Genomic DNA, 27,514 nt, shown 5'->3' with positions numbered 1-27,514 from the left:
GAAAGGAAAATGTAATTATATATATTTAAAGAGGTAGAATAATGTTACTTTTTGCATATTAGTCCAATTGTCTTATTTGGCGACCTAAAGGCTAAAAGGCCAAACCGCGTTTAGTGCAAGATTGGACTTTTATTTGAGAATTCTTTCTTTTTAATAACTATTATATGAGACCGAACTAAAAAACAAAAAAACTATCATATGAGAATTAATTATATATTCAACAATAAAATCAGCTTAGATTTTGAATGAAAATAAGATATCGAAAATATGAAATTATATTAATCATACACATTGTTTTTATTTTTTCTTGTTCTATATACAGAGGGTTACATTATGCATTTGTACTTACAACATATGAACATTTTATCAAAGGAAAGTTATGCACACATTCAAACACATTTGTATAAAAAGATGGACTAGTTTTTACATGATTTTGGGTTGATTATCATTTTTTATCAAAACACCTTATATGTATATTTAAACTTATTTGGGATAGATTATTCTTTATTGCAAAATATAACCCTATTATTGTGTATTAGTGAAGAATATTTTTTTATTGAAATATAAATGAAACCGCCAAACCTTCATGTAGTAACATGCAAATTGCCAAATCTTTTGGCAATTTAAACCAGATCTCATCTTGAATTCAAGGAAAAAAATAAAACCTTTTACTTATTCATTAAAAAAAGGGGCAAAATTAATAAAATTGATTTTAATATGACCATAGCGGGGTAAGAAAAGACGCAGTGAATCACTGAATCATCAATCATCCCTAAATATTATATCAGTGTTATATTTCTGAGCAGAGTAAACTGTAGAAAGGGTTTTAGTCACAACCTTCTGCAGGTCACGCGCGAACCGTGAAGGTGCGGACACGTGTCGTCAACATTCGCAGTGCACGTATGGAAATATACAAAGTAGGGTGAAAGAGCAAAAACAGCTGATTTCGTGGCCTTCCTCTCCCAACTTGGTTGGAATTTGGAAATACAGAAAAAGCTCGAGTCTTGACGGCAGAGAGAGCAGAGCCGCCGCCCTCCTCTCTCTCTCTCTCTCTCTCTCTCTACTATCTTCTTTACTATAGACAGAAGTCAGACCCACAAGCCCATTCTCCATTATAGGTACCTCTTTTTATTTCTCTGAGTTTTTTTGGTCATGTTGTTAAGTTGTTTAATGGGTATGAACTGTTGCTTTATAAGAACCATTTGTTTTGGGGATGGCTGGTAAGTGGTAAGTGGTTTTTCTTTTGTATTATGGTGATTAAGAAAAGGGTTGTGTTGTAAAACTCTTAAATGGGGCAAAGATTGGTACTTTTTTCTACGTGGCCTTTTCTTCTTTGTTAGTTTGAGAGGGTGGCTTTGTGGGTTTAAAATTTGTAATCCTTATGTCTATGCGTGTCTGTTGAAAGGAAGGATTTTCATTGTAGATTGAAGAAGTGTGGATTATTTCTAAGATTTGATGATTTCATGTGTCAGGGGAAAGAAAAAGCATTCTAACACTAAGAAACTCTTAATGGCAGGTTGTAAATGAAAGTGCAAGTGCAACATCAATAGAGTTTATAATTACGTCAATAAAAAGTTAAAGACATTAGCTTCTTAAAAGTAGATAGTGAAAGTGAAGTTGTGTTAAAAATTGTTATTCAGGGGAACTTTCAGTATTATTACTTAGGCTTTTAAGATTGTTAGCGGCTAGGTTTGTTATCAAGTGGACATCTTGTTATCTGAAACTGATTGTACTTCTTTTTGATTCAATAAACTTTTCTTTCTCGTAAAAAAAGAAAAGAAGAAGATAACACTCATGGTAGAAAACACAGACCCCTCGGTTTAGGCCCTAGGGATTGAAGATATAGTGAAATTAGGGTCCACTAGGGTATAGCTTAAACAAACAAAAAAACAGTGCTGTGGTTAGTTTGTTAAAGCAGAACCTTTTCCGTGAATTTAGGAACTTGCAAAAACGACATGAACTACACAAACGATTCATTGATTTGGGTGTCTCACGTTGTTGTTTTCGTTGTGTCTGTTTAGGTATGTTTGGATGTGAATATTTATTGTGGTTGATTAAATATACTTGGAAGAACAATTTAATGATGAAAGGAGGATCAAAGTAAACATGATTTGTGGTTTTCTATGCAGGATTTAGTACATTGAATTATTACAACATTCAGATGCTAATTGGTGTAGGAATGTGCCTATTTGCTTTGGAATTAGTAGACCAGCAAGACGATTTACAATGCATTCTTTAAAGTTGTTTACTTGAAGAATTCATTACAAATCACATTCGAATTTAAAGTGGCAGTCCCAAGAGGTTCTACAAACCAATGATATTGTAATCATAAACCAGAATGTGTGAGTGTTTACCATTGCTGGAGCAGGATGGTGTAGGCTGCAACCTCTTTTGGGATTACTGAGCACTTTGTGGATTTCGAGACTGTTTGCTAACAAATTGTTGAATGAAGTCTGATTGTATTATCGATAATGCTTATTTAAGGAGTTCATTTCTTATGTGGGGAATGAATGATATCTTCCCTGGGGAGCAGTTCCTCTTATCTTGGGACGTGTTATCCAGGTATTAAGGGTTAACATAATCTATATATAGTCGTGATGGTGCTTTGACTTGTCTGACTAAGTTGATGCACATCAATAATCTGTGTGGTAAATTAGAAAAGCTGGAACTGCCTTGTAGTTGACTACCTGTTGCTAGCATTTGTCTCTTCTGAGATGTTAGAAATTTTCCTATGTTGGTATACATGTTGCTCATTCATTATCTTTTGTTTCTTCTGCAGGTGACACTATATCTGTAGATTATGTTGCGAGCAAAGAATATAAGTAACCTTTCGAGTAGTGCTAGGTCATTTTTTCTTAATGGGTCACGATGTAGTGCAACAGATGGAAGTTCATGCACTTGCTCTGAGGATGAAACTTGTGTTTCACAGAGGCAGCAAACTAGAAATGGAGGTCTACTTGCCCAAAACCCATCCACCTTGTTATCCAAACCTTCAGCCAGGGTAGGAACCTTAATTTCGGGAGATGCAGTAAAAGTGGCAGGTTCTCTTAAAACTGAGTGTGTTGACCGCACAACTTCGATAAAACAGGTTGCATCTTCCCCCAGAACTTTTGGGAGATCAGATACTGTAAGTTATGCTGGTAGCATTGATGCCCTTCATAAGGATGTGGTGCACTCGTCACCTGTTGTTGCAGACCAGTTTGTTAAGGCTGGCGTAGCAGCTGTGAATTTTCTGTCTGATATAGTAAGTGGTAAGCTTCCTTTATCTGATGGGATTGGAATTAATTTGCCAAAAAACTGTATGGTTGATCCCACCAGGTCCCTCTCCAGTATCAAATCATCAAATGTGAAACAAATAAGAAGGGAGCATTTCATTTCTGTTCATCCAAAATCATCTACTGAGGTAGCAGCTGCATCAAAGCCTACGAGTAATCATCATGGTTCAAAGGGAAAAGGTGATAAATCCAGTTTTGTTAAAGGTCTAGTTCATGTTCCATATACTAGGACAGACAACTCGGCGGTAGCTCACAATGTATCTTCAGACACTCATGACAAAAGGGCTATCCCACGGAAATCAAAAGCTCATTCAAACCACTTCATTCCAAATTTCAGTTCCAATGTACAGACTTCAGATGCAGAGACTATGGGGTGTGCCGCTAAAGGTTTCAACAAACCAATAAGAGATATGAAAATGCCAAAAGGAATTGCTCCAATCAACAGGTCGTTTGTGCACACTGGGAATGTTGTTCAAAATGTGTCTCACATACTGCAACAGCTGAAATGGGGCCCAGCTGCAGAGGAGGCTCTTGGAAATCTCAGATGTTCAATGGATGCATATCAAGCAAACCAAATTTTAAAGCAACTTCAAGATCATTCTGTTGCTTTTGGATTTTTTTATTGGTTAAAGCGGCAAGCTGGATTCAAGCATGATGGTCACACTTACACCACCATGGTTGGCATCCTTGGTCGTGCCAGGCAGTTTGGTGCCATAAACAAATTGCTTAATCAGATGGTGAAAGAAGGATGCCAGCCAAATGTTGTGACATATAACCGTCTGATTCATAGTTATGGGCGGGCAAACTATTTAAAAGAAGCAATGAATGTGTTCAACCAAATGCAAGAAGTAGAGTGTGAACCTGACCGTGTCACCTACTGCACACTAATTGACATTCATGCAAAAGCTGGGTTTCTTGATGTCGCCCTACGACTGTATGACAGGATGCAAGAGGCTGGTTTATCTCCTGACACATTCACTTACAGTGTTATGATCAACTGCCTTGGGAAAGCTGGCCATTTAGCTGCTGCTCACCGGCTGTTCTGTGAGATGGTGAATCATGGTTGTGTTCCCAATTTGGTCACCTACAATATCATGATTGCTTTGCAGGCCAAAGCAAGGAACTATGAGACTGCTTTAAAGCTCTACCGTGACATGCAGGGTGCTGGATTTGAACCAGATAAAGTAACTTATAGCATAGTAATGGAGGTGCTTGGCCATTGTGGGTATCTTGAGGAAGCAGAGGCAATTTTTGTTGAAATGAAACGGAAGAACTGGGTACCTGATGAACCTGTTTACGGTCTTTTAGTAGATTTGTGGGGCAAGGTCGGTAACGTTGAAAAAGCCTGGGATTGGTATCAAGCAATGCTCCGTGCAGGTTTACGGCCTAATGTGCCTACTTGCAATTCTCTGCTCAGTGCATTTCTTCGGGTGCACCAGCTCTCTGCTGCCTATAACTTGCTGCAAAGCATGGTAGGTTTAGGTCTGAACCCTTCTTTGCAGACATATACCTTGCTTCTCAGTTGTTGTACAGAAGCACGGTCCCCGTATGACATGGGCTTTTGTTGTGAGCTCATGGCAGTCACAGGCCATCCTGCACATACATTCCTACTTTCAATGCCGTCAGCGGGACCTGATGGTCAAAATGTGCGAGATCACATGAGCAGGTTCTTGGATCTGATGCATAGTGAGGATAGAGAAAGCAAGAGGGGGCTTGTAGATGCAGTAGTGGATTTTCTTCACAAGTCAGGGCTAAAGGAGGAGGCTGGTTCTGTCTGGGAGGTGGCTGCTCAAAAAAATGTTTATCCTGATGCCGTCAAAGAGAAAGGCTCATGTTATTGGCTTATAAACCTGCATGTTATGTCAGATGGTACTGCCGTGACAGCACTATCAAGGACACTTGCTTGGTTTCGCCAACAAATGCTAATATCAGGGATTTGTCCAAGCCGAATTGATATTGTGACCGGATGGGGCCGGCGGAGTAGGGTCACAGGAACTTCTTTGGTGAGGCAGTCAGTGCAGGAACTACTTCATATTTTTAGCTTTCCATTCTTCACTGAAAATGGGAATTCTGGGTGTTTTGTAGGATGTGGGGAGCCTCTTAGTAGATGGTTGCTCCAATCTTATGTGGAGCGAATGCATTTATTGTAGAGGGTAATGCTTGGCAATGCACTTTCTGTCATTATTGCACAATTTTCTTCTCTTTTTTTGGTGGGAAAGATGAGCTAGGTTGCGTTGATTAATGCCTTTATGTATGACTGTGTATTTAAGTTGTTCTTATGTGCAGCTATTCTAGTCAAATAAAAAATTTCAATTTTCAGCTGTAGTACAATCTTAATCTAGATTCTGTTCCTTTTTTTTTTGGACTGAAATGAGAGTTATTCATGTATTTAAACTTTGAGGGTGTGCAGAGCTACCAGAAATGGACAGGTTTGAGTGGACAGTCTTGATGTGTTCAGTGTATTGAAAGGTCCTCATATAACCACTTTGAAGTGTAGGTTGTTGAGATTGACTGTTAAGTTGGTTTGCTTGATTCATGTCAAGAGAAAAGAGAAAAAATATATTGGTGTGGTTGAATGTTGAATTGTTGATTACCTCTGGGCCAGAGTGCATTTCTTGGTACTATCTTTACTTATAATGTTGCAGGAGGTGCATGGTTTTCATGAACCACTGATTGGTGTAAACTGTAACCTGAAACAACCAAAATGAAATTGTCCACAAGCAGATGACATTTAATCATTTATAGAATTGAAACAGCTTTTTTGTGATATGGGGCATTGGTTCAGCTGCTTGTTGCAGTCTGTGCTACTACTGCTTGCTTTGCATTTAATCCCCATTCTTGTCAAAAGGCTCTGATGTGTGATGACCTATATACCTTAATTATTGTTATTACTATACAAATTCCTAATTTCTTTTTGTGTGGTTCATTTTTCAGTTGTTAAGTATACATCATCCCAATAACCGTACCTAAAAAGATTGAGACTACTACACTTCTTTTTCTTAATAGTTCAGGTAACTAGGTTGGTAGTTGGTACTTAATTACTTATTGCTGTTTGGTCTTTTATTTCTTTGTTTTTTTTATTTTTTTTATCACATTGCTAAGATAATTACCCCATTCAATTGATTTACTTTTGACCCAAAAAAAAATTGACCTTAAAATTTGTTTGCACCTTAATCATATCATGATCTTGAACTTTTTACTACCAAGAATCGGTTCATAATTCAAAGCTTCAAAATTCAACTCATCAACTTAGGAAAGATTAAATTAAAAAAAAAGAGGTAGAAAATAAGAAATTTTGATTATTTTATTGGCAATCAATTTCAATTTTTGTTTTTTTTGCTATAATAGTGAGTTAGTGACAATCATTTGCATATCTTTTTTCTTTTTACTTTGGGTGAGGAATCATTTCAAATCTTTTATGGTAATCTCCATTTTAATATATATATATATATGATGAACTTAATCTCCATTTTTACTGAATTATTTCCTGATGGAGTCGAAGCTGTCTCTGAGTCAGTGAGTCTGAGCCCAGCCCCGTTTGATGGGCAGTAAGTAGCAGTAGTAGGTGGTGTCTATGCGTCTCTCTCTCCCACAAAACCCACGGCCCACCCACTCCCTCCTCCTCCTCCTCGATTTCACCGCCGACCACGATCGCTCTTCGCCTCCGCCCCCTTGTCTCTCCCACTGTGAAATTCCATTTGTGCCCCCCCTCTCTCTCTCTCTCTCTCTCTCTCTCTCTCTCTCTCTCAACATACACATAGATATATATATGTATGCGACTTGGATTGCCATAGAGCTGATATATGGGGCATAAGAAGCGAAACGCTGCTCCGCGTTCCAAACAGTCACAGGCTGCAGCAGCGGCTCCGCCAGCCGCCGCCGACGGAGACGCCGCCGTCGTGGTTCAGCCCGATGCTACTCTCGCTTTGGTCGAGGCCGAGTCCAATACCCCTAACCATTCTTCCCTCTCCAATAAGATCGAATCCTCGCCGTCGATCGAATCGGATGGTGGTGGTTCGGCTTCCTACTCCGCCGCGAAGCTCGAATGCGAGCGGGCCCTCACGGCTCTGCGCCGCGGGAACCACACCAAGGCTCTGCGGCTCATGAAGGAGTCGTGCCAGCGCCACGAGAACTCGGCTCACTCCGCTCTGATTCACCGAGTTCAGGGCACTGTGTGCGTCAAGGTCGCATCGATTATCGACGACCCGAACGCCAAGAACCGCCATTTGAGGAACGCGATCGAGTCGGCGAGGAGAGCAGTGGAGTTGTCGCCCAACTCGATCGAGTTCGCGCATTTCTACTCTAATCTGCTCTACGAGGCCGCCAACGACGGCAAAGAGTATGAGGAAGTGGTCACCGAGTGCGAGCGGGCGCTGGCGATCGAGAAGCCGGTTGATCCCGCGAAGGAGAGTTTGCAGGAGGAGAGCCAGCAGAAGATATCCACGGCCGAAGCCCGAATTGGGCACGTGCAGAATGAGCTGAGGCAGCTGATTCAGAAGTCGAACATAGCTTCAATTTCGACGTGGATGAAGAATTTGGGCAATGGGGAAGAGAAGTTTCGGCTAATTCCGATTCGGAGAGTCACGGAGGACCCAATGGAGGTGAGGTTGGTTCAGACTAGACGGCCAAATGAGATTAAGAAGGCCACTAAGACTCCCGAGGAGCGAAGAAAAGAGATTGAAGTTCGTGTTGCAGCGGCTAGGCTTTTGCAGCAAAAGTCTGAAGTGCCCCAATTGAACAATGAGAGTGAGAAGAGTGATAGAGGATTGGATTCATCGTCTGGGTCTGGTCAGAGGGGTAGTGAGCGTAGAAAGTATGGGAATTTGAGGAAAAATGGGTCCTCGGCGGAGAGGAAGGATTGGGTTCGGTCATATTGGAAATCAATGAGTGTTGATATGAAGAAAGAGTTACTTAGGATTAGGGTTAGTGATCTTAAGGCGCATTTTAGCTCGTCCAAGGATGGTTTGGCTAATGAGGTTTTATCAGAAGCATTGGCATTTGCAGAGAGTAATAGGAGTTGGAAGTTCTGGGTTTGTTGTAGATGTAATGAGAAATTTGTGGATTCCGAGTCCCATATGCACCATGTTGTGCAAGAGCATATGGGGAACCTTATGCCGAAAATGCAGTCGGTTTTGCCTCAAAATGTCGACAATGAATGGATTGAGATGCTGCTTAATTGTTCTTGGAAACCATTGGATGTGACGGCTGCAGTTAGGATGCTTAGGGATCAAAGAAAATGCAAAGAGTCTGATTTTGTTGAGGATTTCTACTCTGGGAATCATACCAAGGAGTGTGAGGAGTGTTTCAAAGATGCGTGGGATTCTTCGCCTGAGAAGGAAATTATCGGAGATAGTCGTGATGATTGTACTGTTGAGGGCAATAACCATGGGAAAATTGCCCACGTTGAGTGTAGAGAATGTGAAGAGGACAATGGGTGTGCTGCTTATTCTTCTCTTACTGATGGTTGGCCAATATCTGATGATTCCGAGCGAACAAAGCTGCTTGAAAGAATTCATGCCTTATTTGAGGTGCTTATCGGGCATAAGTATCTTGCTGCTAGCCATCTTAACCGGGTGATACAATTTACAATGGATGAGTTACAGAGTTCTGGTTCTCAGCTTCTTAACCATGGTGTGGAGCAAACACCTATGTGCATTTGTTTTCTAGGAGCTACCCAGCTTAGGAAAATCCTCAAATTCTTGCAGGACCTCTCCCATGCCTGTGGGTTAGGTAGATATTCTGAGAAAAGTAGCAGTCCTATGGATGATGCAAGTAACGCGAATCTGGGTGTAGTTATTAAAGAGAAGATTGTTCTCAACGGAGATGCTTCCTGCCTCCTTTTGGATGAATGTTTATTGTCATCTGAATGTACATGTGGTGCTAGTGCTACTGATGCTGCTGCTGCTGTGAGTTCTGCTGTTGATGGCAATGGAAATGGGGATCTTTCTGATTCCGATGCCCTGCTGTCCTGGATATTTGCAGGTCCAACTAGTGGCGAACAATTGACATCATGGATGCATACAAAAGAAGAGAAAACACAACAAGGGATGGAAATTCTACAGATGCTTGAAAAGGAGTTTTACCATCTGCAGAGTCTGTGTGAGAGAAAATGTGAGCATTTAACCTATGAAGAAGCATTACAGGCAGTGGAGGATCTTTGTATTGAAGAAGGTAAGAAGAGGGAAAATGTCACGGAATTTGCCCATCGAAGCTTTGATTCTGTTCTAAGGAGGAGGAGAGAAGAGCTTCTTGAGAGGGAGAATGATGTGATGTTCCTCAGCAATAGGATTGAGTTAGAAGCCATATCAAATGTCTTAAAAGAATCTGAATCTCTGAATATTAATCAGTTCGGGTACGAGGAAACTTGTGGTGGTGTGACTTCTCAGTTATGTGACTTGGAATCTGGGGAAGATGAGGATTGGAGAGCCAAGGATTTTGTGCATCAGGTGGATACTTGTGTAGAAGTTGCAATCCAGAGACAGAAAGAACAATTATATGTAGAGGTCAGTTCGTAGATTCTAAAATGGCTTACCTTTTGATTGAAATAATGATATTGGCCATTTCCATTTTACCTTTGTTGTTTTGTCCTGCAGCTTAGTAAAATCGATGTGCGGATTATGCGAAATGTTACTGGGATGCAGCAATTGGAAATTAAGCTTGAACCTGTTTCTGCCCATGATTATCGATCAATACTGTTGCCTCTAGTGAAGTCATACCTCCGAGTATGTATTGAACAAGTTGAATTTTTTGACATGCTTAGCTTTTCTGAACTCAACTGTATGTATTCTTGTGTCATTCTCTCTACCTATAGGCACAGTTGGAGGATCTAGCTGAGAAAGATGCCACAGAAAAGTCTGATGCTGCTAGAGAAGCATTTTTGGCAGAACTTGCACTTGATTCGAAGAAGGGTGTCAGAGGAGGAAATGATAATTTGAGACATACACAGGAGAAAACCAAGGATAAAAAGAAGAACAAGGAGTACAGGAAAGCAAAAGATTCAAAGGTTTCATTTGTGTGGTCTGGTTGTGTCAATTTCTTTGTGGTGGTCAATATATTTGTCACAAATCCATTAAGATATCCTGATAGCCAACATTTTATTTTTACTTATGCAGGGTAATGGTGTTTCTGACGAGCAAATGCATCATGATGAGACTGCTGAGCTGTATGTCTCCTCTCCTACTATGCACACTCATATTGACTATTTTAATAATGCTATTCTTCCATTATGATTGCTTGTATAATCTTTTTTGATGTGTCTCTTGCTGCAGTTCCTTTCCGGTTGCATCCGATGGTGACCCTCCAGATTCTGAGATTGTTGTTTCTGTGAATGTTGATGACTTGAAACAACAGGAAGAGGAATCTAAACGTAGAATTGAACTTGAAGCAGAGGAAAGAAAGCTTGAAGAAACTTTGGAGTATCAGAGACAAATTGAGAAGGAAGCTAAGCAGAAGCACCTTGCTGAGCAAAATAAGAAATCTACTCAAACGCATCCTGAAAAGGTGGCAGAGGGGATGCATGATGTTAACTCGGAGCCTTGTGCTGATGATCAAGATGTGCATGAGCCATTTAAGCCTTGTGTGCAGGTACGCATTGTTAGGTTGTGACTTGTTTGTTTTTTCTTCTCTCTAGATTTATTTCCATCAACAATTGGTACATTGAACTGATTTACTGAAGATCTTTTGAAGCTGAATTCTATGCTGTATAATTTAGAGGATATTTAAGAAAAGTAAACCTAATGGAAGTGTACTTTCCAGGACGAGTTGGCACAGAAGACTGGATTCCCCAACAATTTTGAAGGTTTGCCTGTTAACATGGCAAATGGTTCTGCAGTGCCAGTCAAATTTTCTACTGTTTCTGGTGCTGAAATGATTAGTGGTGCGCATCAAGCTAAAGTTAACCAAGGTTGGTGTAGGATTCCTTGGATGAGGCTGGGGTTAATTTAATAATGGGAGATGTTTTCATTCTATATCTTCTTGAGCAGGCCTACCTAATGGAGGGATTCTGGAGGAGGATGGTTATTTGCCTTCTGATCGACGGACTGGGAGGAAAAATAGAAGGCAGAGGAGTTCCACCAAAGTGCCTGATGGAAAGTTTCAAGCCTTGTCATCTGAAAGGGAAAATATTGAAGTTGGGAGGTCAAGTGTTGAGGGTCACATAAGAGAACAAATTCGATTTGAAGACAATCCCCTTGCTGACAGCAGTAAGTTTACGCATTCACCATGATTTCCACTCTAGTTTTGACTTTTGAGCATTTTGTTCTCGTAATGTAAATGGCACTTCTGTGTAGGGTTTTTGTATTTTTTTTTTCTTTTGCTCCATTATTATATTCCAGCTGCTGTTATTGTCCAACTGAGTTGCATAGTCCTATGGTCTCACTGGCATGAAGTTCATGCCCTTTGATTTGGAATTTGGAATTAATATGACCATGTGTTTTGTTAAGTGAAAACCGGTTAATCCTGTTTTGGCAGACAATGGAACAAAGGAATTGAGACAGAAACATGTCGAGGAAGATGATGAAGAGAGGTTCCAAGCTGACCTTAAAAAGGCTGTACGCCAAAGCCTTGGTAAATTACTCTTTTATTTATGTGGAATTCTTTTATTTATCTCCTGGATGGTCTCTCAAATAACTAGTTTTGTTCATGGTTGGAGTTGAACTGTAAGAGAGCCAGATTAATACCCTTTACTTGTATAGCACAGTAAAGAGCAGCCATCTGGTAGCTACTGCAGCTGGTTTAGTCATTGTCATCAGTAAAAGCATTAAGTATATATTTAGAACATTTCTATATCTTGATATATAATTTTGTGCAATAATTTGGTTTGGGCATTCATGCATGAATAACAAAGATATACTGACAGAATTTATGGGATTGTCATGAATATGATTAATAGTCCGGCTTGTGAATTTTTGTGTAGAACACTGATCTGGCCATGTTGAGACAAACATGGGCCAGGTTTTCTGAGTGGACTCTATAACAATCATTGACCATTCAAGTCATTAGTCTGATCTACATAATTCAGTGAATGTTTAATGCAGTCTGATCTAGTCATAAGGAGATTGATTGAAAAATATGCCAAATTGTATTGCTATTTGCTACTAGGCTACTAGCTGTCTTACTAATGTATTTTCCCAGCATATGAGGCTCTGAGCACTCGGTATCTCTCTCTGTTATTTGTAGTATGTGCAACTGCCTAACCTTTTTATTCATGCTATATCTCAGACACATTCCAAGAACGTCAGAAATTGCCCGGAGTTTCAAATTTGAGGACGCCCAAAAGGATTTCTGCGGAAGTAGATAATGGTGGTGTTTTGCATAATGACATCACAATTGAAAATGCGAGTGGAACTGATATATTTGGTACAGGGTTGAAGAATGAAGTTGGTGAATACAACTGCTTTCTGAATGTTATTATACAGGTGCGTGGGATACAAAGTTCCTTGTCAAATTTATGTTCTTGGTTCATTTGTTGTTGTATTTAATTTTTCCTGAGCATCTTCTCCATCTTGAAAAATTGCTTTTTTATTTATCATTTCAGTCCTTATGGCATATTCGAATGTTTCGAGATGAGTTCCTGCGAAGATCAACATCAGAGCATGTTCATGTGGGGGATCCTTGTGCTGTCTGTGCATTGTATGAAATATTTGCTGCCTTGAGCAATGCATCTACAGATATGCGCAGAGAAGCAGTTGCCCCTACTTCTTTGAGATTAGCTTTAAGCAACCTGTATCCAGAGAGTAATTTCTTCCAGGAGGTATATTTAGAGAAAACCTTGATTGTATCCCTTGCCTCTTATATAACTTTTATAAAAGTCAATCATTATTGGCTCGTGAATCATGAATTTATCTTCATTTTCAAAGTTGTGACTAAGATAATAGCAACTATACAGGCTCAGATGAATGATGCTTCTGAAGTTTTGGTGGTGATATTTGACTGTCTTCACCGGTCATTTACTCCTGGCTCAAGTGTTTCTGATGCTGAATCAGTGGAAAGTAGTTGCCCAGGGTCTTGGGATTGTTCAAACAATGCTTGCATAGTGCATTCCATCTTTGGAATGGACATATTTGAACGAATGAATTGCTACAATTGTGGTTTGGAGTCCAGACATCTCAAGTACACCTCATTCTTTCATAATATAAATGCCAGTGCTCTCCGAACAATGAAGGTATCAGTTAGAAATAAACTCTCATGATTGTCTATTTTCCTGATGGTTGAAATTTTTAGCTTAAGCAACTTATTACTTTTGGTATGTTAACTGATTCATCCCATCTTTGTTTATCTTTCTATGCTATAGGTTATGTGTGCAGAAAGCTCCTATGATGAGCTTTTAAATCTTGTGGAGATGAATCATCAGTTAGCCTGTGATCCTGAGGCTGGTGGCTGCGGGAAGCTCAACTATATTCATCACATTCTCTCAACTCCACCACACGTTTTCACAACAGGTGACTTGAAGAGTTGTTGGGAGAATATGGATTTGTGTTTGTAAAGAGGAAATTGGCTTTCCATGAAAACTCATAATTATATTTATATTTGGTGTTGCAGTTCTGGGTTGGCAGAATACATGTGAGAGTGCTGAAGATATAACAGCAACATTGGCAGCTCTTAATACTGAAATTGACATCAGTGTTCTTTATCGTGGTCTGGATCCAAAGAACACACATAACTTGGTTTCTGTGGTATGTATATTTTGATAACCCTCAATGATGTTCTCATGCAAATAATAGCGTTCTATTTCCCAAAAATGCAGACCTTGTGCGTATTTTTTCTGGCCGCAAAATAGAATCTTTAAGTTTATCTGGCTACTAATTTTTTATTTTATTTGAAGTTGTGATAGTGCCTCAATTTCTTTTGTCTGATTGAAAACTGGCTCCTTCATTTATCTCTGCATAAATTTTGAATCTCATATTGAATTGCTTTATCAAGAGCTGACATACACTGGGATTCTTAAATATATCTTCTCATATTGAACCTGTTATTTACTTTTAGGTTTGCTACTATGGGCAACATTATCATTGCTTTGCCTATAGCCATGACCATGAATGCTGGATTATGTATGATGATAAAACTGTCAAGGTAAATTCACCTTCTAGTGTAAATTATGCCTTCTTTTGCTGTTTTTTTCCCACCTTTGATATAATTTGTGTCCGATGTGTAGGTGATTGGTGGCTGGGCTGATGTTCTTACCATGTGTGAAAGAGGGCATTTGCAACCACAAGTTCTTTTCTTTGAAGCTGTGAACTAGACTTTTTTGTGGAACTCATTACATTTTTTAGCTTCACAAGAGAGCATTATTGGTGTTGTACGCGTCTTCGCATTCAATCATTGTCTATGGTGAGGAATTGATTATAGTAATGAATTCCTCTGTATCCTGCTGCTTAGACAGTAAAGTTTGCAACGTCACTCTCGGATGAAGTCCAGATTTCTGATACAGAATTAACAGTTTTGTGATATAATGAAGAGTTTTTGTGGGACCAACTGGTCCTCGAGGAAGAACAGTGTATTCAGGGGCCTAACATAGAAGGGACTAAGAGGGGTCATAGCCCTTGCAAATTTTTGAAGAAAAAATCAATATAAGTTGTAGAATATCAATGTGTTGAGCATGTGTGCCCCTTGTAAATACATATTTTCTTCTTTTATATTTTATTCTTCTCATGAACATTATAGTTAAATCAAATGCCATCTAACTCTAACCTCACAACATCATTTGAATACTTGATCTTTATGTTTATGGGTTATACATGTTCTTTTTAATTTTTTCTTGTTAAAAGTGGGTTTATTTGAACCCAATTATTTTGTATATTATTCTTGATCCAATTATTTTTATGTAATTTCTTTGCTCATATTACACTTGTAAAAAACTGCAACCATTGTTGATTTATTCTTGTAATTTCTTTTGGTATAGATAGGGAATTCGATATTCACCATAATGGGCGATTAGCTAAGTTTATATTTTCAATAAATTATAAACAATAGGCCTCTTCCAAAACTACTAACTGAAGTTTGACTTTTGAATTATTAGGTCTTATGAAGTACCCTAGTTTCTCCCATCTGATATAGAATAATAGCTTCACCTTTTTGGTATGTGTACAGTGTACACAACTACACATGCCAATTGATTGAACAGTTTTGAGAATAATAACATAACTTCACCCTTTTGGTATGTGTACACATGCCAATTAAACACTGATAAGAACAATATTTATATACCCAACAATTAAATAATTAGCAGCTAGGTATTTCCCACATAACCGTCACCTCAAAAAACAAAGCAGAATTGGAAACCACGTCACGCAGAGTAGAGAGGGGTCAGAGTGTGAAGTAGCTATGACCATAAGGTGGCCAAAAGTTTAGGGACTCTCTCCCAAAGTTTCAACATTTGTCCCCAACGGTCATACACTTCAAAGAAACCATCCCCGACTATTTCGCTCCTCTTCAATCTCTTGTTTTACTCAGTCTCTTCTACTTCCAGCAAATCCGCAAATATCAGACTTGACCTCTTCAGATCCGAAACCAAAATGTTGTTTCTCACATCACTTTCAACATTCTCCTCTTCCTCCTTACCCCTCTTCACCATCATCTCTCTCACATTCTTCTTCTTCTTCTTCCTTCATCACCACCACCACCACCACCACCTCCATACCCATCTCTCAAATTGCTTTCTGGGTTTTTCATTCCATCCTCCTTCACATTGGTTTGCACCATTGTTTGGTTCAAACATGACCCTTAAGGGTGCCACTAATCAGGCCTGTGCTGCATGCAAGTACCAAAGAAGAAAGTGCACATCTGAATGCCCTTTAGCCCCTTATTTCCCACCAGACCAACCAAAAACGTTCCAAAATGCCCACAGGCTATTTGGAGTCAGCAACATCTTGAACATACTAAAGAATTTGGACCCTCACCAGAAGGTAGAGGCCATGAAGTCCATCATATACCAAGCCAATGTTCGAGACAAGTTTCCTGTATATGGTTGTTGGCAGGTAATCTGTCACTTACAGTACCAAATTTTGCTGGCAGAGGAAGAGCTTCAAGCTGTTCATACACAGCTTGCAATGTACAGGCAACATCAGCAGCATCAGATTTCATCAATGCCTGATTATGTGACCTCACAATTAGAATTGGGCATGGCACCACCAAACAATGCCCTTCAACTTTTCAACCACAATCCACAACAGCCTTACAATGTCATGCCTGCTTTGCCTGCAACCCAACAGCAGTCTTACTCTAATAGTAGTGATGCTGCGTACAGTTCTGCTTATATTGATTCCAAGGATAATATTAATAATAATAATGCAGCAAATGCTTTGTGGGTTCAACATCCTTGCAACAACAACAATAATAATTCAGAGGCAATTCAATCCCAGTTGGTAGTCACGCAGCCACTATCCATCCAACCAGAAGTTCAAGATTATGATGAGCTGCATCCATTTTTCGAAACAATGGACGATAGACAGTCATACATTGATTCCAAAGAGGCTTATGAGTCAAGGTACATGTTTCATTTTGGATAATGTGATTCACTAAAAGATGACCATCTAATCTTGTAAAATTAAGTTTGATTTTTTTATTGACTCTTTTATTCATGATGTAAATCTTTATGCAGCTCGGAAGAATCGTTTAAGGACACACCTCAATCCATGGAGCATGCAGAGAATGCATTGAAGAGTGCTGCAGCATGCTTCAGTCTTACTAGTGTCAATTGAACAGTAAGCTAGGAAAAAGTAGTTTGGTTGTTATCCTTCTATTTACTTTTTTATTTTTCCCATCCTGAACTGATTCATACAGGAAAGTTCAACAATTTTGCTCTTTTTATGAATAAAATTCCACATACACTGAGCTTCTTCTTTTCCCTTTTATAGAAATTTTGGCTTTCAATGTTCCAGAACTGAGTTTATAGTCGACTATTTGTCTATTCAAATAACATATTATATGCATAAAGAAATGCAGGTGGTTGTTTTAACATTATCAAATGCATTAGTAGCTGATAAAGGCAAATAGTCACCAGAATTTTGCAGATGATATAGTGAATAAACCTTTACACCAATAATAAAGAAAATCAGAAATCTATAATTGTATTATTAACTATATCTATAATTCAATGGAGTAAGGGTGTGCAAACTGCTGCTATTTTGAAATCCAGATCTCTAAATATTGGTGAAATTTACATACATACACACACACACACATGACAGCGACTAAATTATACCAACATCAGATTGGGAGTTCAAGAAAATCCTAAGTGGTGAAATTTAAATAAAAATTCCAACTCTTCTTTACATATACAGTAGCTTCATGGACGCAATTGTCCACTCTCTGGAATCGAGTCATAGAAGCCTGGTATTGTATGAGCCACAAAAGGGGCACTTGCGGTAAAGCCAATGAAAGGGAGCAGTTCCTTTCTTCTCACAATCATTGCAAAGTATGACCTGCAATTCCTTCAACGGTCAATGAACACCTATGTATGGAAGAATTAGAAGCTAATGGGTATGACAAGAAAAAAGGGGATGACAAACCTGAGTTTGGCCAGAATGCTCATTTGGAACAACTCTCTCTTCAGCCAAAAATACATCCAACATTTTAAAATACACCTGCAAGACAATCATTCGGTTTGAGAGCCTCAAGACCTCACACAACTCAATTGGATACAGATCAACATATCAAGCAAGTGGAAGAACCATAAAAATATTAGATACAATGCATTTGAATTGTTGGCCAAAAAAAAAGCATTTTTCGATTTCAAATGACTGGATCCAATATAATATGATATTGTATTATATCATTTGCAGTGGTTTCTCTTCTTAAGTTATTTCTTTTCTTTTAAGGAATATTTTGTTTGCAGCAATATAAATTCCATATTGTCAGCTCAGGCTACAGAAAACATTTGGTGACTAACCTGCATGTCCCCGAGTGACTTGCCACAGATTGGGCAGGTATAATTAGTACAGGTGTAGGCCTAGAAGCAGCATCAGAAGTACCAGTAAGCTGTCCGAATATTTGCAAATCTCTATGAAGAAAAGCAAGAAATTGTGAAGGAAAATACCTCAAAACATGTTGAGTGCATCAAATGACCACATAGAAGGGCCTTTACTGGAGAGTTGGATGTGAAGATATCTTCATTGCAAATAGGGCAGTTATCCATAAAGCATTTCTCTCTGCATGTATGATTCAAGAGACGAATGGACATGCAAGCATTACAAGTCATACAATGGTAGTAGCCAATACCCAGGCCCTTTCCAAGCCGGCACAAGTTGCAATAAGGGCAATGGTAGATAATCCTGTTGAGCAGCTTCTTCATTAGAACCATCAAAATCTGGAACCGGTTAGTATAATATTAACATAGCCAATTGGGGGTAAAAAGAGGGCACCGTTCTATTAACCATAGAGAAGTTTATGTGGATAAAGGCCAGAAGTAGTTAATTCCTTACAGACTAATCATGTCATTGTGGTGACTAGACCAAAGAACTAAGATTGCCTGAATAATGAGGTAATGAGAGTACCATATGCTGTCAAAAATGTTTTCTACAGACACCAGAAGAGTTAAACCCAGTGCAAATTCCCCTTTCAGACACTAGCTTCTGACTATTGGGAAGGGCATAAATTGTTTCAGTAAAGAAATTGGTAATTGGACGGTGGCAAATGGCCCGGTGAGGTGAATTTCTGAGCCTGGACCATCTTAGCCATCCTAACCATCTTAACTTGTCAAGACCACTCCTTTGGTCAGTTTACGTCTGCTTCTTCCAGAATAATTTTATATCGTTTTTTTGTTTTTATTTTTCTTAGAAGGTGATAGAAGCGACAAGGAGACAAGAGTTTTGTTTCATAGGGGTGGAGTTCAAGTGGTTTTTATGGTTAAACTTTAAGGTCACCCATTCATTAAGTAATAGTCTTATGCAGAAAGAGCTACAATAAAGCAGGTCAATCAAGATAAATCACCTGTCGTCATCAAATATTTTGCAGATCCGGCAAAAGTATCTTGCCATGGATAAATTATTGCAGGATGCAGTTGAACATGTGGGTCCGACTGGCTGAATTTTTAAGCAATTCATGCACATCATCTCTGTTATAGATATCCTGCATATGTATCACATAAGCAGAAAAAGTGTGATGAGACAGAAGAAAACTTTAATACTCAGAGGCTAAACACCTGAACTGTAACTGATACTGTTGATACCTATCTATCAGATGATTAGCCATCTCATCATGGCAGCGGATGCAGGTGTAAAGCTGGTTGCAACAGGCAGCAACAAGTTTACAGTTCCTCTTATAGTGTTTACAACCAAAGGTTTGTCCCAAAGGGTCCTGATAGGATGGATGCTGACCAAGAAATTCTTTCCCAGTACTTGCAGCACTTAATTGAGAGGGTTGACTGACTATCCAACGGCTGAAACACAGAAACAGTGTAAATATTTAAAATTTGTTATTTCTTCCCTAAGGAAGAGTCTATGTCAAATTTGGGTGGAGTGATTCAAAGAAAGAATTTGGATTTGACAATAACGCTAAAATAGCTTTTCTTAGAAAAAACTATAAAACAGTAGATATAATGTAATTGAAATAACTTATTTGAAATGGATTTGAAATAACTATGTTCAAGGAATCATTTGAAATCCATGTGTTTTTTGTTTCTCATCCAAATCTAGGTATATATGAATTGTAATAGTCCTAACAAAAATTGAACTACATAATATTAATTGAACCGTTAGATTTGAAAACACTCTTCCCAAATGGTCCCTTAGACATACCCAAGTTATTTTTGCCTCTTATACTAGCAATACACCATGTTGATAGTATACTCAAATTACTTTTACATATGTAAAGGTATTTTTGCCTCTGGCTCTCACAATAGGTAGTATGCTCAAATTGGAATTCTAAATTTCCTGCTAAATTAGGGAGGAAAAAAAATTAAGGAAAGAAAAGCTTTAAAAAAGAAAAAACAATATAGGACAGGGATTCTTATGACCAACCTCATTAACAGGTTCTGGATCATAGTTGGTTTCTTCTGAGGATCCAACGAAGAGTCACGGGAGATTTTTATTACTGCAGCCATCAGATCCTCTTCACTTAGTGTCAGCAGACACTCGCAATACTTGGATTTCTGGCTTGATTGAACAAGTTGACCTGGATCATTGATTTGATTTGTGGCATTTTCTACTTCTTCGGATCTCTTCTTGTTGTTACCTTCAGCATAAGGCCCTGTACATTCTGTATAATTGTAAGTACATTGGTTCCTATCAGAATCTTCTGGCCTATCATCCACCTCACTGTTTCCTAATGGCTTAGTATTAGCACCAGGGGAATCTTTTTGAGGAAAGTTGATGCTCTTTGTACAAACACTTCCTTCTTGTTCATTAGATCCACACAGGTAGTTACAGACAATCTCCAAGGGATCTGCAGTCCATGAAGGAGGGACATTTGACTCCTCTACCACCTTAGCTGTATCATACCCCTCCCACCATTCTCTCAACCATTCATCAAACATTGTGTTTCTTGTGACCTGGAGCCATAGAGACATCATGGCATGCTGTTCTTCTGGTGTCAAAGATTCCATTAGCCAGGGTATCATATCCTGTAATATTTTTGCATCTGTTCTACCAAGTATGCATCCTATGATCCTTTCTTGCTCTTCAATTGAGAAGCACTCTTTAAACAAGGGCCAAAGTTCAACTTCTTCACGATGAACATGATCAGTCAGTAATTTGCGCATTGATTTGCACATATCATGAAGCCTCATGCACAGCTGATAATGCTTCAGCATTACCTGATCCATTGTGTTTGAATCAACCTTTGAAACTGAAACATGCAATGTTGACATCTCATCTAGAATGAGACCTATGTTATGGAAGTGTTCAACTTCTAGTTTGTGGTCCATCATGTAAGAGTGGCTAATGTTCTGGAATTTTCCCTTTGCCTCCAAGGCCGGAAAGGCGACTTCATCCTCTGCTTCACTATGTATTTTAAATAAAAACTGTATGAGATTGAAGCGCCGGCAAAATTCTGTGAGGAATGCAACATTTTCGCCCAACTGAGCTGAACCAAAGACAAGGTATTCCAAATCTTTCTTGAGAGCCTTGTGGAAGAAAAATAAGATATCTATTGGTTTTGGTTCATGGAGAGAATAACCAAGAAGGTTCTCTCCATCGAGACTTTCAGGAAAGCGATGTGATGTTTTCATTGTTCCAGGGAAATCTATGTGACGATTGATTCCACTCGAGTACGACGTCTCATAATTCCTGGCAAAGTCAGAAGCACCAGATGAAGAGTATGGAATGGAGTTCTTGCCCTTGTAGGAAGAGAATAGTTCCTTAAGCCTAGTGTTTGATCCCTCACAAGGTTGCATATTGGAGCTTAAGGATGAAGATCCAGTAGTATCATAGAATTGCTTAGATAAGATAGTGCATCTGATCTTGAATATTTGATGCAAGTCCTCTCGAAATTTTTCAACAGAGGTCTTACCTGAAAGACCAACGCGGAACCACTCATGTAAGAGGGCAGCAAATGATTTATTGACTAAAGAATCTCCCTGCTTCATGCTGTTAAGGATGAACCTGGATTCATCCTCAGATAAGCAAGCTGAAAACCAAGTAGTCGCGCACTTTAGCAACCCAAGTGGCATAATATGAAGGCTCACATACAAGAGCTGCTGCTGCATTTCATGGCTACAGTTCTTCCTTACAATGGGAAATACCTGATAAAAACTGGAAAGTGTTAATTTGCAATCGATATGGCAAATATTTTCTTAAAAATTAGTTAATAACTTCTTTTCCCATCAGAAGGGACTTTTGTAAGTTTTCATCGGAGTAGAGTTAATATATATCTGATCAAAATAAATCATAGTTATCCCTAAATGCCCTATACCAGCGGAAAGAGAGCCTAGAAGACTAATTATATTCCAGTTGATTTATAAGAATCTCCAATAACATATACAGTGTACCTCCGTTTCTTGGAAATCAAAATGCTTGCTGACTCCCACCACAAAAGACTCGAGTTCCCAGCAAAGTTTCTTCACAAATTTGCTCAAAGGTGTTCCATCTTGAAGACTACAGTATAGCAACCTCTGCAAACCTTCAATATGACTTTCATTGGGAAATCGTTCATTGGAAGGGTACAGACAGCCATTGACAAGTTCACTTAACACAGGGTGAAATAATTTCTCCAATGCATTGCTGTAGCCAGAAAGTATTCAGTGAAGAAAAAGTTAACTGGACAAAAAGAGATAAGCACATAAGGACTCAACATCAATTACCTGTAGAAAGTAAGTACATCGGCAAAGAATTTTAGCTGGAGAACTATAGAATCAATATTCAAAAAATTTCTTGAGCTTCTTAATTGATACAGCTCTTCCAGAATTTTTCTCAAATCTTTCCTAATGGCAACATGCCAAAGATAAAGGCCATCAACAGGATTGTATCCAGTATCAGAGTGGATGCAGTCTGCCTTAAAGCAACTCCGATTTTCTTCAAGAAACCTCTTAGGTGAATGAGACTTGAGTAATTTTTTCATATCTACAAATTCACCAGTGTGTAGATTTCCTTCAGTCTTAGTGCATTCCCCAAACGTGGCTTTGTCATTACTAGCAAGCCAAGAAATTACCACCTTCGCAAATGTTTAAGCTAGTCACTATCAAGAAGTTGATTCATATATGCTAGCGTAAGAACTTGGGTCAGGATCTACCTCTTGGAGTGCTTTTTCGTCAGGTACAATTTCTTTCAAGCAATGTATAACTTCATGTTGCTCATCCGGTTGAAGAAAGGAGATCGTCCATGGAAGTAGATCCTCTAGCAGCACTAAAGGAACACTACACAAGAACTGCCACACAAGTGACGCCTGTTCTGTGGGAGAGAACTGCTGGAGAAGTAAGGGAACCACCTGCAACCCATGCACATAATTTAGTAATGCACGCACCCACAACCAATAGATGTATAATATTGGGGCATGTAGTTCTAAAGAGTATTAACTACAGAACTACGCAAAACAGTAAAATAAAAAATTACTCAAAATACACAGTTACAAATACCATTTTGAAATTGGTTAAAAACCACTATGTTAACACTAGTGAAGCAGCTGTTTCTATGTTAATACATGATGACATGTGTAGCTGAGCTGTACTGTAATTATTCTTCCTTGTTGACTAGTCAAAGTCGGTGAATATCTTGGGCCCGCTTATTTTACAAGCTTGGTAATATAAAGATCAGTCTGATATAAAAGAGCACAAGGCTACTGTTGTAACTTAAAAAACTGAAAAAAGCAGAGAAATGCAATAAATATTTACTGTCATTTTCTTCCTCGGTTACACTAGATCTCGCTCTAGACTCTACTGCTTAAAACTTATACGGCTGTGCAATATATAATTGAAGTTACTAGAATGAACCAAGAACTTTTCCATAATAACATTATGCGAATGTCAAACTTTTGGTAAACTGTGGTATGAGCAACTTTCTACTTTAGTGCTTTTAGCAAAAACAAACCTTTCTACTTTAGTGCATGTGGTTTAAAAAGTTTCAATCAAATCTCTATGGCTTTTTTTTTTTTTTTTGCAATGCTATTCACCTTTTCTAATTTATCTTTTTCATCAACCTTTTCCTTTATTATTCTCATTTCGTAATATGTTTTCATGATCAAAACTATTTATTTTTTAGATCATATTTTAAAGATTATCTCTGTAAAAAATTAACTAAATCAAAAATTATTTGGTCATGTAATTGTTATCAAATAAACAAACGGTCAATCAAACTGTTACCAAAACAGTCTGTTTATTTTATCACGGTTACATAACCAAAATTTTTTTAATTTGGTTGATTTTTTGAAGAAGTGATATTTATAGAATAATCTAAAAAATAAACAATTTTGATTATAAAAATACATTGCGGAATAAGAATAATAATAATAAAAAGTCTGTGAAAAAAGTAAATTGAAAAAGGTGGATAACATTCTCTTTTTTTTTTTTTTTTTTTTTTAACAAACTCAATGGTTTACTTTAGTTTTTTTTTGTTCAATGATTTACTTTAGTTTGCAATGGAGGCAAAATTCATATTTCTCTCTCTTTTTACAATTTGATGACGTGTTAACAGCATAACTACTAGCTCTAGAGTCTTGACTAACATTGGATCCTACACAAAATGCCCTTAACCTAGCATGGGATTGAGGCCCCAGACTTGTGGTTTGCGTTATGGGACCCGAAGTCTGGGGCCCACAACTCATAACCCGTGGCTCGCAACCAACAGATCACGACGTTGATAGTGGGCCATGAACCGTAATGGAACAAGCACTCGAGCCACAAGACTACCACGTAGAACACCTAAGACATATCCTTATTTTTACTGTTTTTGTGTACTAATACCAAACAAATTTTCACGTTTCTTAAAATTCAAAAGTCACTTTCCAAAAGTGCTTTCAATAATAGAAAGGCTTTTTAACAAGATACTACATGTACTTTGACTCAATTTGTATGTTACCACTTAAATTAAAAATTGAAACAAGTTGTCTCCAGAATTAAATTTTGTTTGCAAGTTACCACCTTCATCCAAATCTTCAGGGGTTTTTTGGTCTTTGAAATTGGGTGGGGAAGCTTTTGCCACCTCAGCATGCTGAGTGGCAAGGACAAGGCCCAACCAGTTACAAGTGGCCACATGTACAACCATTTTTTTATTTTTATTTTTATTTTTTTATAAACTTTAAAATTAATTAAAAATAGCTTCGGATTCAGAAAAATACACAAAAAATTTTTATGGACTCGTCTTGACTAATACTAATTTACTATAGAGTCAAATTACCAATTTACCCTCTGAGAGTTTCCAGAAAATTTGAGAAGTTCAAATTTCTTTTTAAAAAAAATTAAAAATAAATTTCCTGCCATAAAATAAATTCTATAAAAATTATAGAATTTCCGTAAAGTCTCAGAAGAATTCTAAAAAATATTTTGGAAATTACCAAAAACCTGTTTTAGAGAATTCTTTCGAGATTTTATGAAAATTGTAGAATTTTTCTTGAATTTATTTCCTCTAAAACCGAGAGGTCTTTTGGGTAGCAAGTGTTCACGAGAAAGGTAGTGTTAGTTTTTAGAAGACCAATGGTGCAGATCTTGTATTTTTTGGAGTTCAGAAAATTATCCTATAAATTTTCAAAGTGTCTAGAGCATTTTAATTTTTTAGAAATAAATTTGAACTTTCTAAATTTTCTAGAAACTCTTAGAGGGCAAATTGATAATTTAACTCCATAGTAAATTAGTATTAGCCAAGACGAGTCGGTAAGAATTTTTCGTATATTTTTCTGAGTCCAAAGTTATTTTTAATTAATTTTCAAAGTTTGTAAAAATAAAAAAATAGAAATAAAAAAATGATTCTACATGTGGCCACTTGTAATTGGTTGGAGCTTGCCACTAAGTATGCTGAGGTGGCAAAAATTTCTCCACCCAAGTTCAAAGACTAAAAAACTTATGAGAATTTAGATGGAAATGATAACTTGTAAATAAAATTTAATTAAAAAAATAATTTTTTTTAATTTTTAATTTAAGTGGTAACATATAAATTGAGTCGAAGTTTATACGGTATCTTGCTAAAAAGTCTAATAGAAATTCAACCCAAAATTTCATAGTTTAAAGAACACTGCTTTTTAGATCAGAAACCAAAAGCGCGAAGCTGACCTGTTCTTCTTCTTTCAGCATATGCTGGCAAATGAAAGCCTGGAGCGTCCCGATGCAAAACACAAGTTCTTGAAACTGCTTCGAAATGATTTCACCTTCCTGTAACAATTCATTCAACCGATCGAAAATGGAGTCGAACAGACCGTCTATGCTCTTGTGCTCCAGCGAATATGTACAAGCCACGTTTTTCGTTCGTCCATCTAGCGCTAGAAAAATCACCTGCCAGCCAAGAAAATTAACTTCAAAATCACAGATTGTACAATTAAGCAAATTAAATTACAAAATTACTCAAAGTAGTGTTAATTAGCCAATTAATTCCAAAACTTCGATCGAGCAGATCGATCGATACCTCGTCCTCTGCAACGCAGTGGTACTTATAAGCGAGCTTGAGGAACTGAAACCGTCGCAGAAGCTCGAGAACAAAATCGCGGCCCTGAGAGGCACCAGTATTACTCTCCAAGGCGGCGATGGTCACGTGACGGAGATTGGCGAGTTCGGTTCGCATCGCCTTGTGGAAGCAGACGATCAAGAGTATTGGCGTCTGAACGAGTGGCACACGCGCCGCCGACGAAGAGGAGGAGGACTCCGGCAGGGTCTCATTTTTCTTCGGGGGGAGGCATTTGGAAGAGTCGCCGCCGCCGCCCATCCAGCGTGAGACGACGATGTCGTTTCAGCACCATGAAGGTTGAGAAAGAGAAGGGGAAGTTTGGCATTGTGAGGATCTAGGGATTTTAACAGGTCCGATTTTGAAGACACAGACCACCTCCCCCCTCTGTTCCTCAGAGTCAGAGCTAACCTACCTGGAGGAGACCAATTTTTTAAACTATTTTGTTTATATATATTTTTCATGACGATTGCCACGTTATAACCACCCCCACGCGCTTCAATAGAAGCGTGGAAAGCACGCCACCAAAAGGGACTTCCCTTTTGCCTCTTTTGTCCACGTGGCACGTAGGGGCGTGGAGTTGAGAACCTTCTCGGGGGTTATAGTTTAATCTTTCCCGCCAATTGTTTAATCATTCCCGCGTTTAATAATCCGGTTTAATTAATTGTTTAATGGGTTTTAGTTTGAATAATAATAAAAGCCACGATGGGATTGGCCATGCAATGGGTCGGTTTAGACCGAAGGGCTCGTTCACGCCGTACCGCTTTGGCCTCTTTCTTCTTGGGAATGCCTTATTTTAATGTCGTTGATGTCGTAACGGTGGCCAAAGCTTTGCGTTTTGTATATGACGCCATTCGAAAGCTTGTCGTCACATGAGGGAGGGTTAACCGTCGAAATTGTCCGGATGTGCACGTGCGTCAAAGCTTGGGGCGTGTGGCGTCCATGTGTCTCCACGTTCCCTGCCTCAGCTTTTGGAGCCACGGTGGCTCAACCTTTGTGTCATTAAACGGGTCGGAACCCAATTATTTTCTCTCCTTTATTAACGTCAAATAAATATTTGGGTTTTTTCAAAAAAATCTACTGTTTATCTGGCCCACCTGCTCACTACTTAAAAAAAAATTGGGCATATGGCACTGTTTAATAGCCACCGTCGATACATAGGACACAGTTGAATAAAAATAGATGTGCAATCTCATATAAGACACCGATTGAGGGTGCCCAATC

At 38.5% G+C, this 27,514-nt stretch overlaps 4 protein-coding genes across 5 annotated transcripts; 3 read left to right on the top strand and 1 right to left on the bottom strand.

Annotated features, from left to right (window-relative positions):
- Positions 1 to 961: 961 nt before the first annotated feature.
- Positions 962 to 5,600, top strand: LOC147274883 (pentatricopeptide repeat-containing protein At1g18900-like). Of its 2 annotated transcripts, XM_086228077.1 has the most exons (3): positions 962 to 1,118; positions 2,130 to 2,562; positions 2,780 to 5,600. In XM_086228077.1, exon 3 carries the CDS (start codon positions 2,801 to 2,803, stop codon positions 5,423 to 5,425), a length of 2,625 nt encoding a protein of 874 aa, XP_086084203.1. In that variant the 5' UTR covers positions 962 to 1,118; positions 2,130 to 2,562; positions 2,780 to 2,800; the 3' UTR covers positions 5,426 to 5,600. The 2 variants fall into 2 exon arrangements, with proteins under 2 accessions (XP_086084203.1, XP_086084205.1); XM_086228079.1 differs by lacking the exon at positions 2,130 to 2,562.
- A 1,147-nt stretch (positions 5,601 to 6,747) lies between these two features.
- On the top strand, positions 6,748 to 15,025 carry LOC147274882 (uncharacterized). The gene is made up of 15 exons (XM_086257092.1): positions 6,748 to 9,778; positions 9,869 to 9,997; positions 10,087 to 10,278; positions 10,388 to 10,437; positions 10,544 to 10,859; positions 11,031 to 11,178; positions 11,258 to 11,476; positions 11,745 to 11,840; positions 12,495 to 12,691; positions 12,811 to 13,026; positions 13,162 to 13,437; positions 13,567 to 13,714; positions 13,815 to 13,948; positions 14,259 to 14,345; positions 14,428 to 15,025. Exons 1-15 carry the CDS (start codon positions 7,079 to 7,081, stop codon positions 14,512 to 14,514), a joined length of 4,995 nt encoding a protein of 1,664 aa, XP_086113218.1. The 5' UTR covers positions 6,748 to 7,078; the 3' UTR covers positions 14,515 to 15,025.
- A 948-nt stretch (positions 15,026 to 15,973) lies between these two features.
- LOC147274881 (LOB domain-containing protein 27-like) lies at positions 15,974 to 16,972 on the top strand. Its single transcript, XM_086228443.1, has 2 exons — positions 15,974 to 16,758; positions 16,873 to 16,972. Exons 1-2 carry the CDS (start codon positions 15,989 to 15,991, stop codon positions 16,970 to 16,972), a joined length of 870 nt encoding a protein of 289 aa, XP_086084569.1. The 5' UTR covers positions 15,974 to 15,988.
- A 346-nt stretch (positions 16,973 to 17,318) lies between these two features.
- On the bottom strand, positions 17,319 to 26,654 carry LOC147274880 (zinc finger protein BRUTUS-like At1g74770). Its single transcript, XM_086257283.1, has 12 exons — positions 26,255 to 26,654; positions 25,906 to 26,124; positions 22,938 to 23,132; positions 22,510 to 22,859; positions 22,198 to 22,429; positions 20,231 to 21,951; positions 19,441 to 19,650; positions 19,203 to 19,340; positions 18,310 to 18,544; positions 18,163 to 18,222; positions 17,783 to 17,857; positions 17,319 to 17,695 (listed from the first exon to the last, which is right to left on the bottom strand). Exons 1-12 carry the CDS (start codon positions 26,549 to 26,551, stop codon positions 17,594 to 17,596), a joined length of 3,834 nt encoding a protein of 1,277 aa, XP_086113409.1. The 5' UTR covers positions 26,552 to 26,654; the 3' UTR covers positions 17,319 to 17,593.
- Positions 26,655 to 27,514: the final 860 nt, after the last annotated feature.

The sequence above is a fragment of the Dryas octopetala genome, chromosome 9, assembly GCF_963921425.1.
Source record: "Dryas octopetala chromosome 9, drDryOcto1.1, whole genome shotgun sequence".
In the NCBI taxonomy this organism is placed as follows: Eukaryota; Viridiplantae; Streptophyta; class Magnoliopsida; order Rosales; family Rosaceae; genus Dryas; species Dryas octopetala.
The sequence above is the reverse complement of the archived record's forward strand: the minus strand, read 5'-3'. Positions and strand labels throughout refer to the sequence as shown.

Coding starts and splice junctions, on each gene's coding strand:
- LOC147274883 (XM_086228079.1), top strand. CDS start 2,801: ATGTTGCGAGCAAAGAATATAAGTAACCTTTCGAGTAGTGCTAGGTCA.
- LOC147274880 (XM_086257283.1), bottom strand. CDS start 26,551: ATGGGCGGCGGCGGCGACTCTTCCAAATGCCTCCCCCCGAAGAAAAAT. Junction 26,125..26,254: donor ACTGCGTTGCAGAGGACGAG/GTATCGATCGAT, acceptor CTTGGCTGGCAG/GTGATTTTTCTAGCGCTAGA. Junction 23,133..25,905: donor TGCTGAAAGAAGAAGAACAG/GTCAGCTTCGCG, acceptor CATGGGTTGCAG/GTGGTTCCCTTACTTCTCCA.
- LOC147274882 (XM_086257092.1), top strand. CDS start 7,079: ATGGGGCATAAGAAGCGAAACGCTGCTCCGCGTTCCAAACAGTCACAG. Junction 11,477..11,744: donor CAATCCCCTTGCTGACAGCA/GTAAGTTTACGC, acceptor CTGTTTTGGCAG/ACAATGGAACAAAGGAATTG. Junction 13,949..14,258: donor CACATAACTTGGTTTCTGTG/GTATGTATATTT, acceptor ATTTACTTTTAG/GTTTGCTACTATGGGCAACA.
- LOC147274881 (XM_086228443.1), top strand. CDS start 15,989: ATGACCCTTAAGGGTGCCACTAATCAGGCCTGTGCTGCATGCAAGTAC. Junction 16,759..16,872: donor AAAGAGGCTTATGAGTCAAG/GTACATGTTTCA, acceptor ATCTTTATGCAG/CTCGGAAGAATCGTTTAAGG.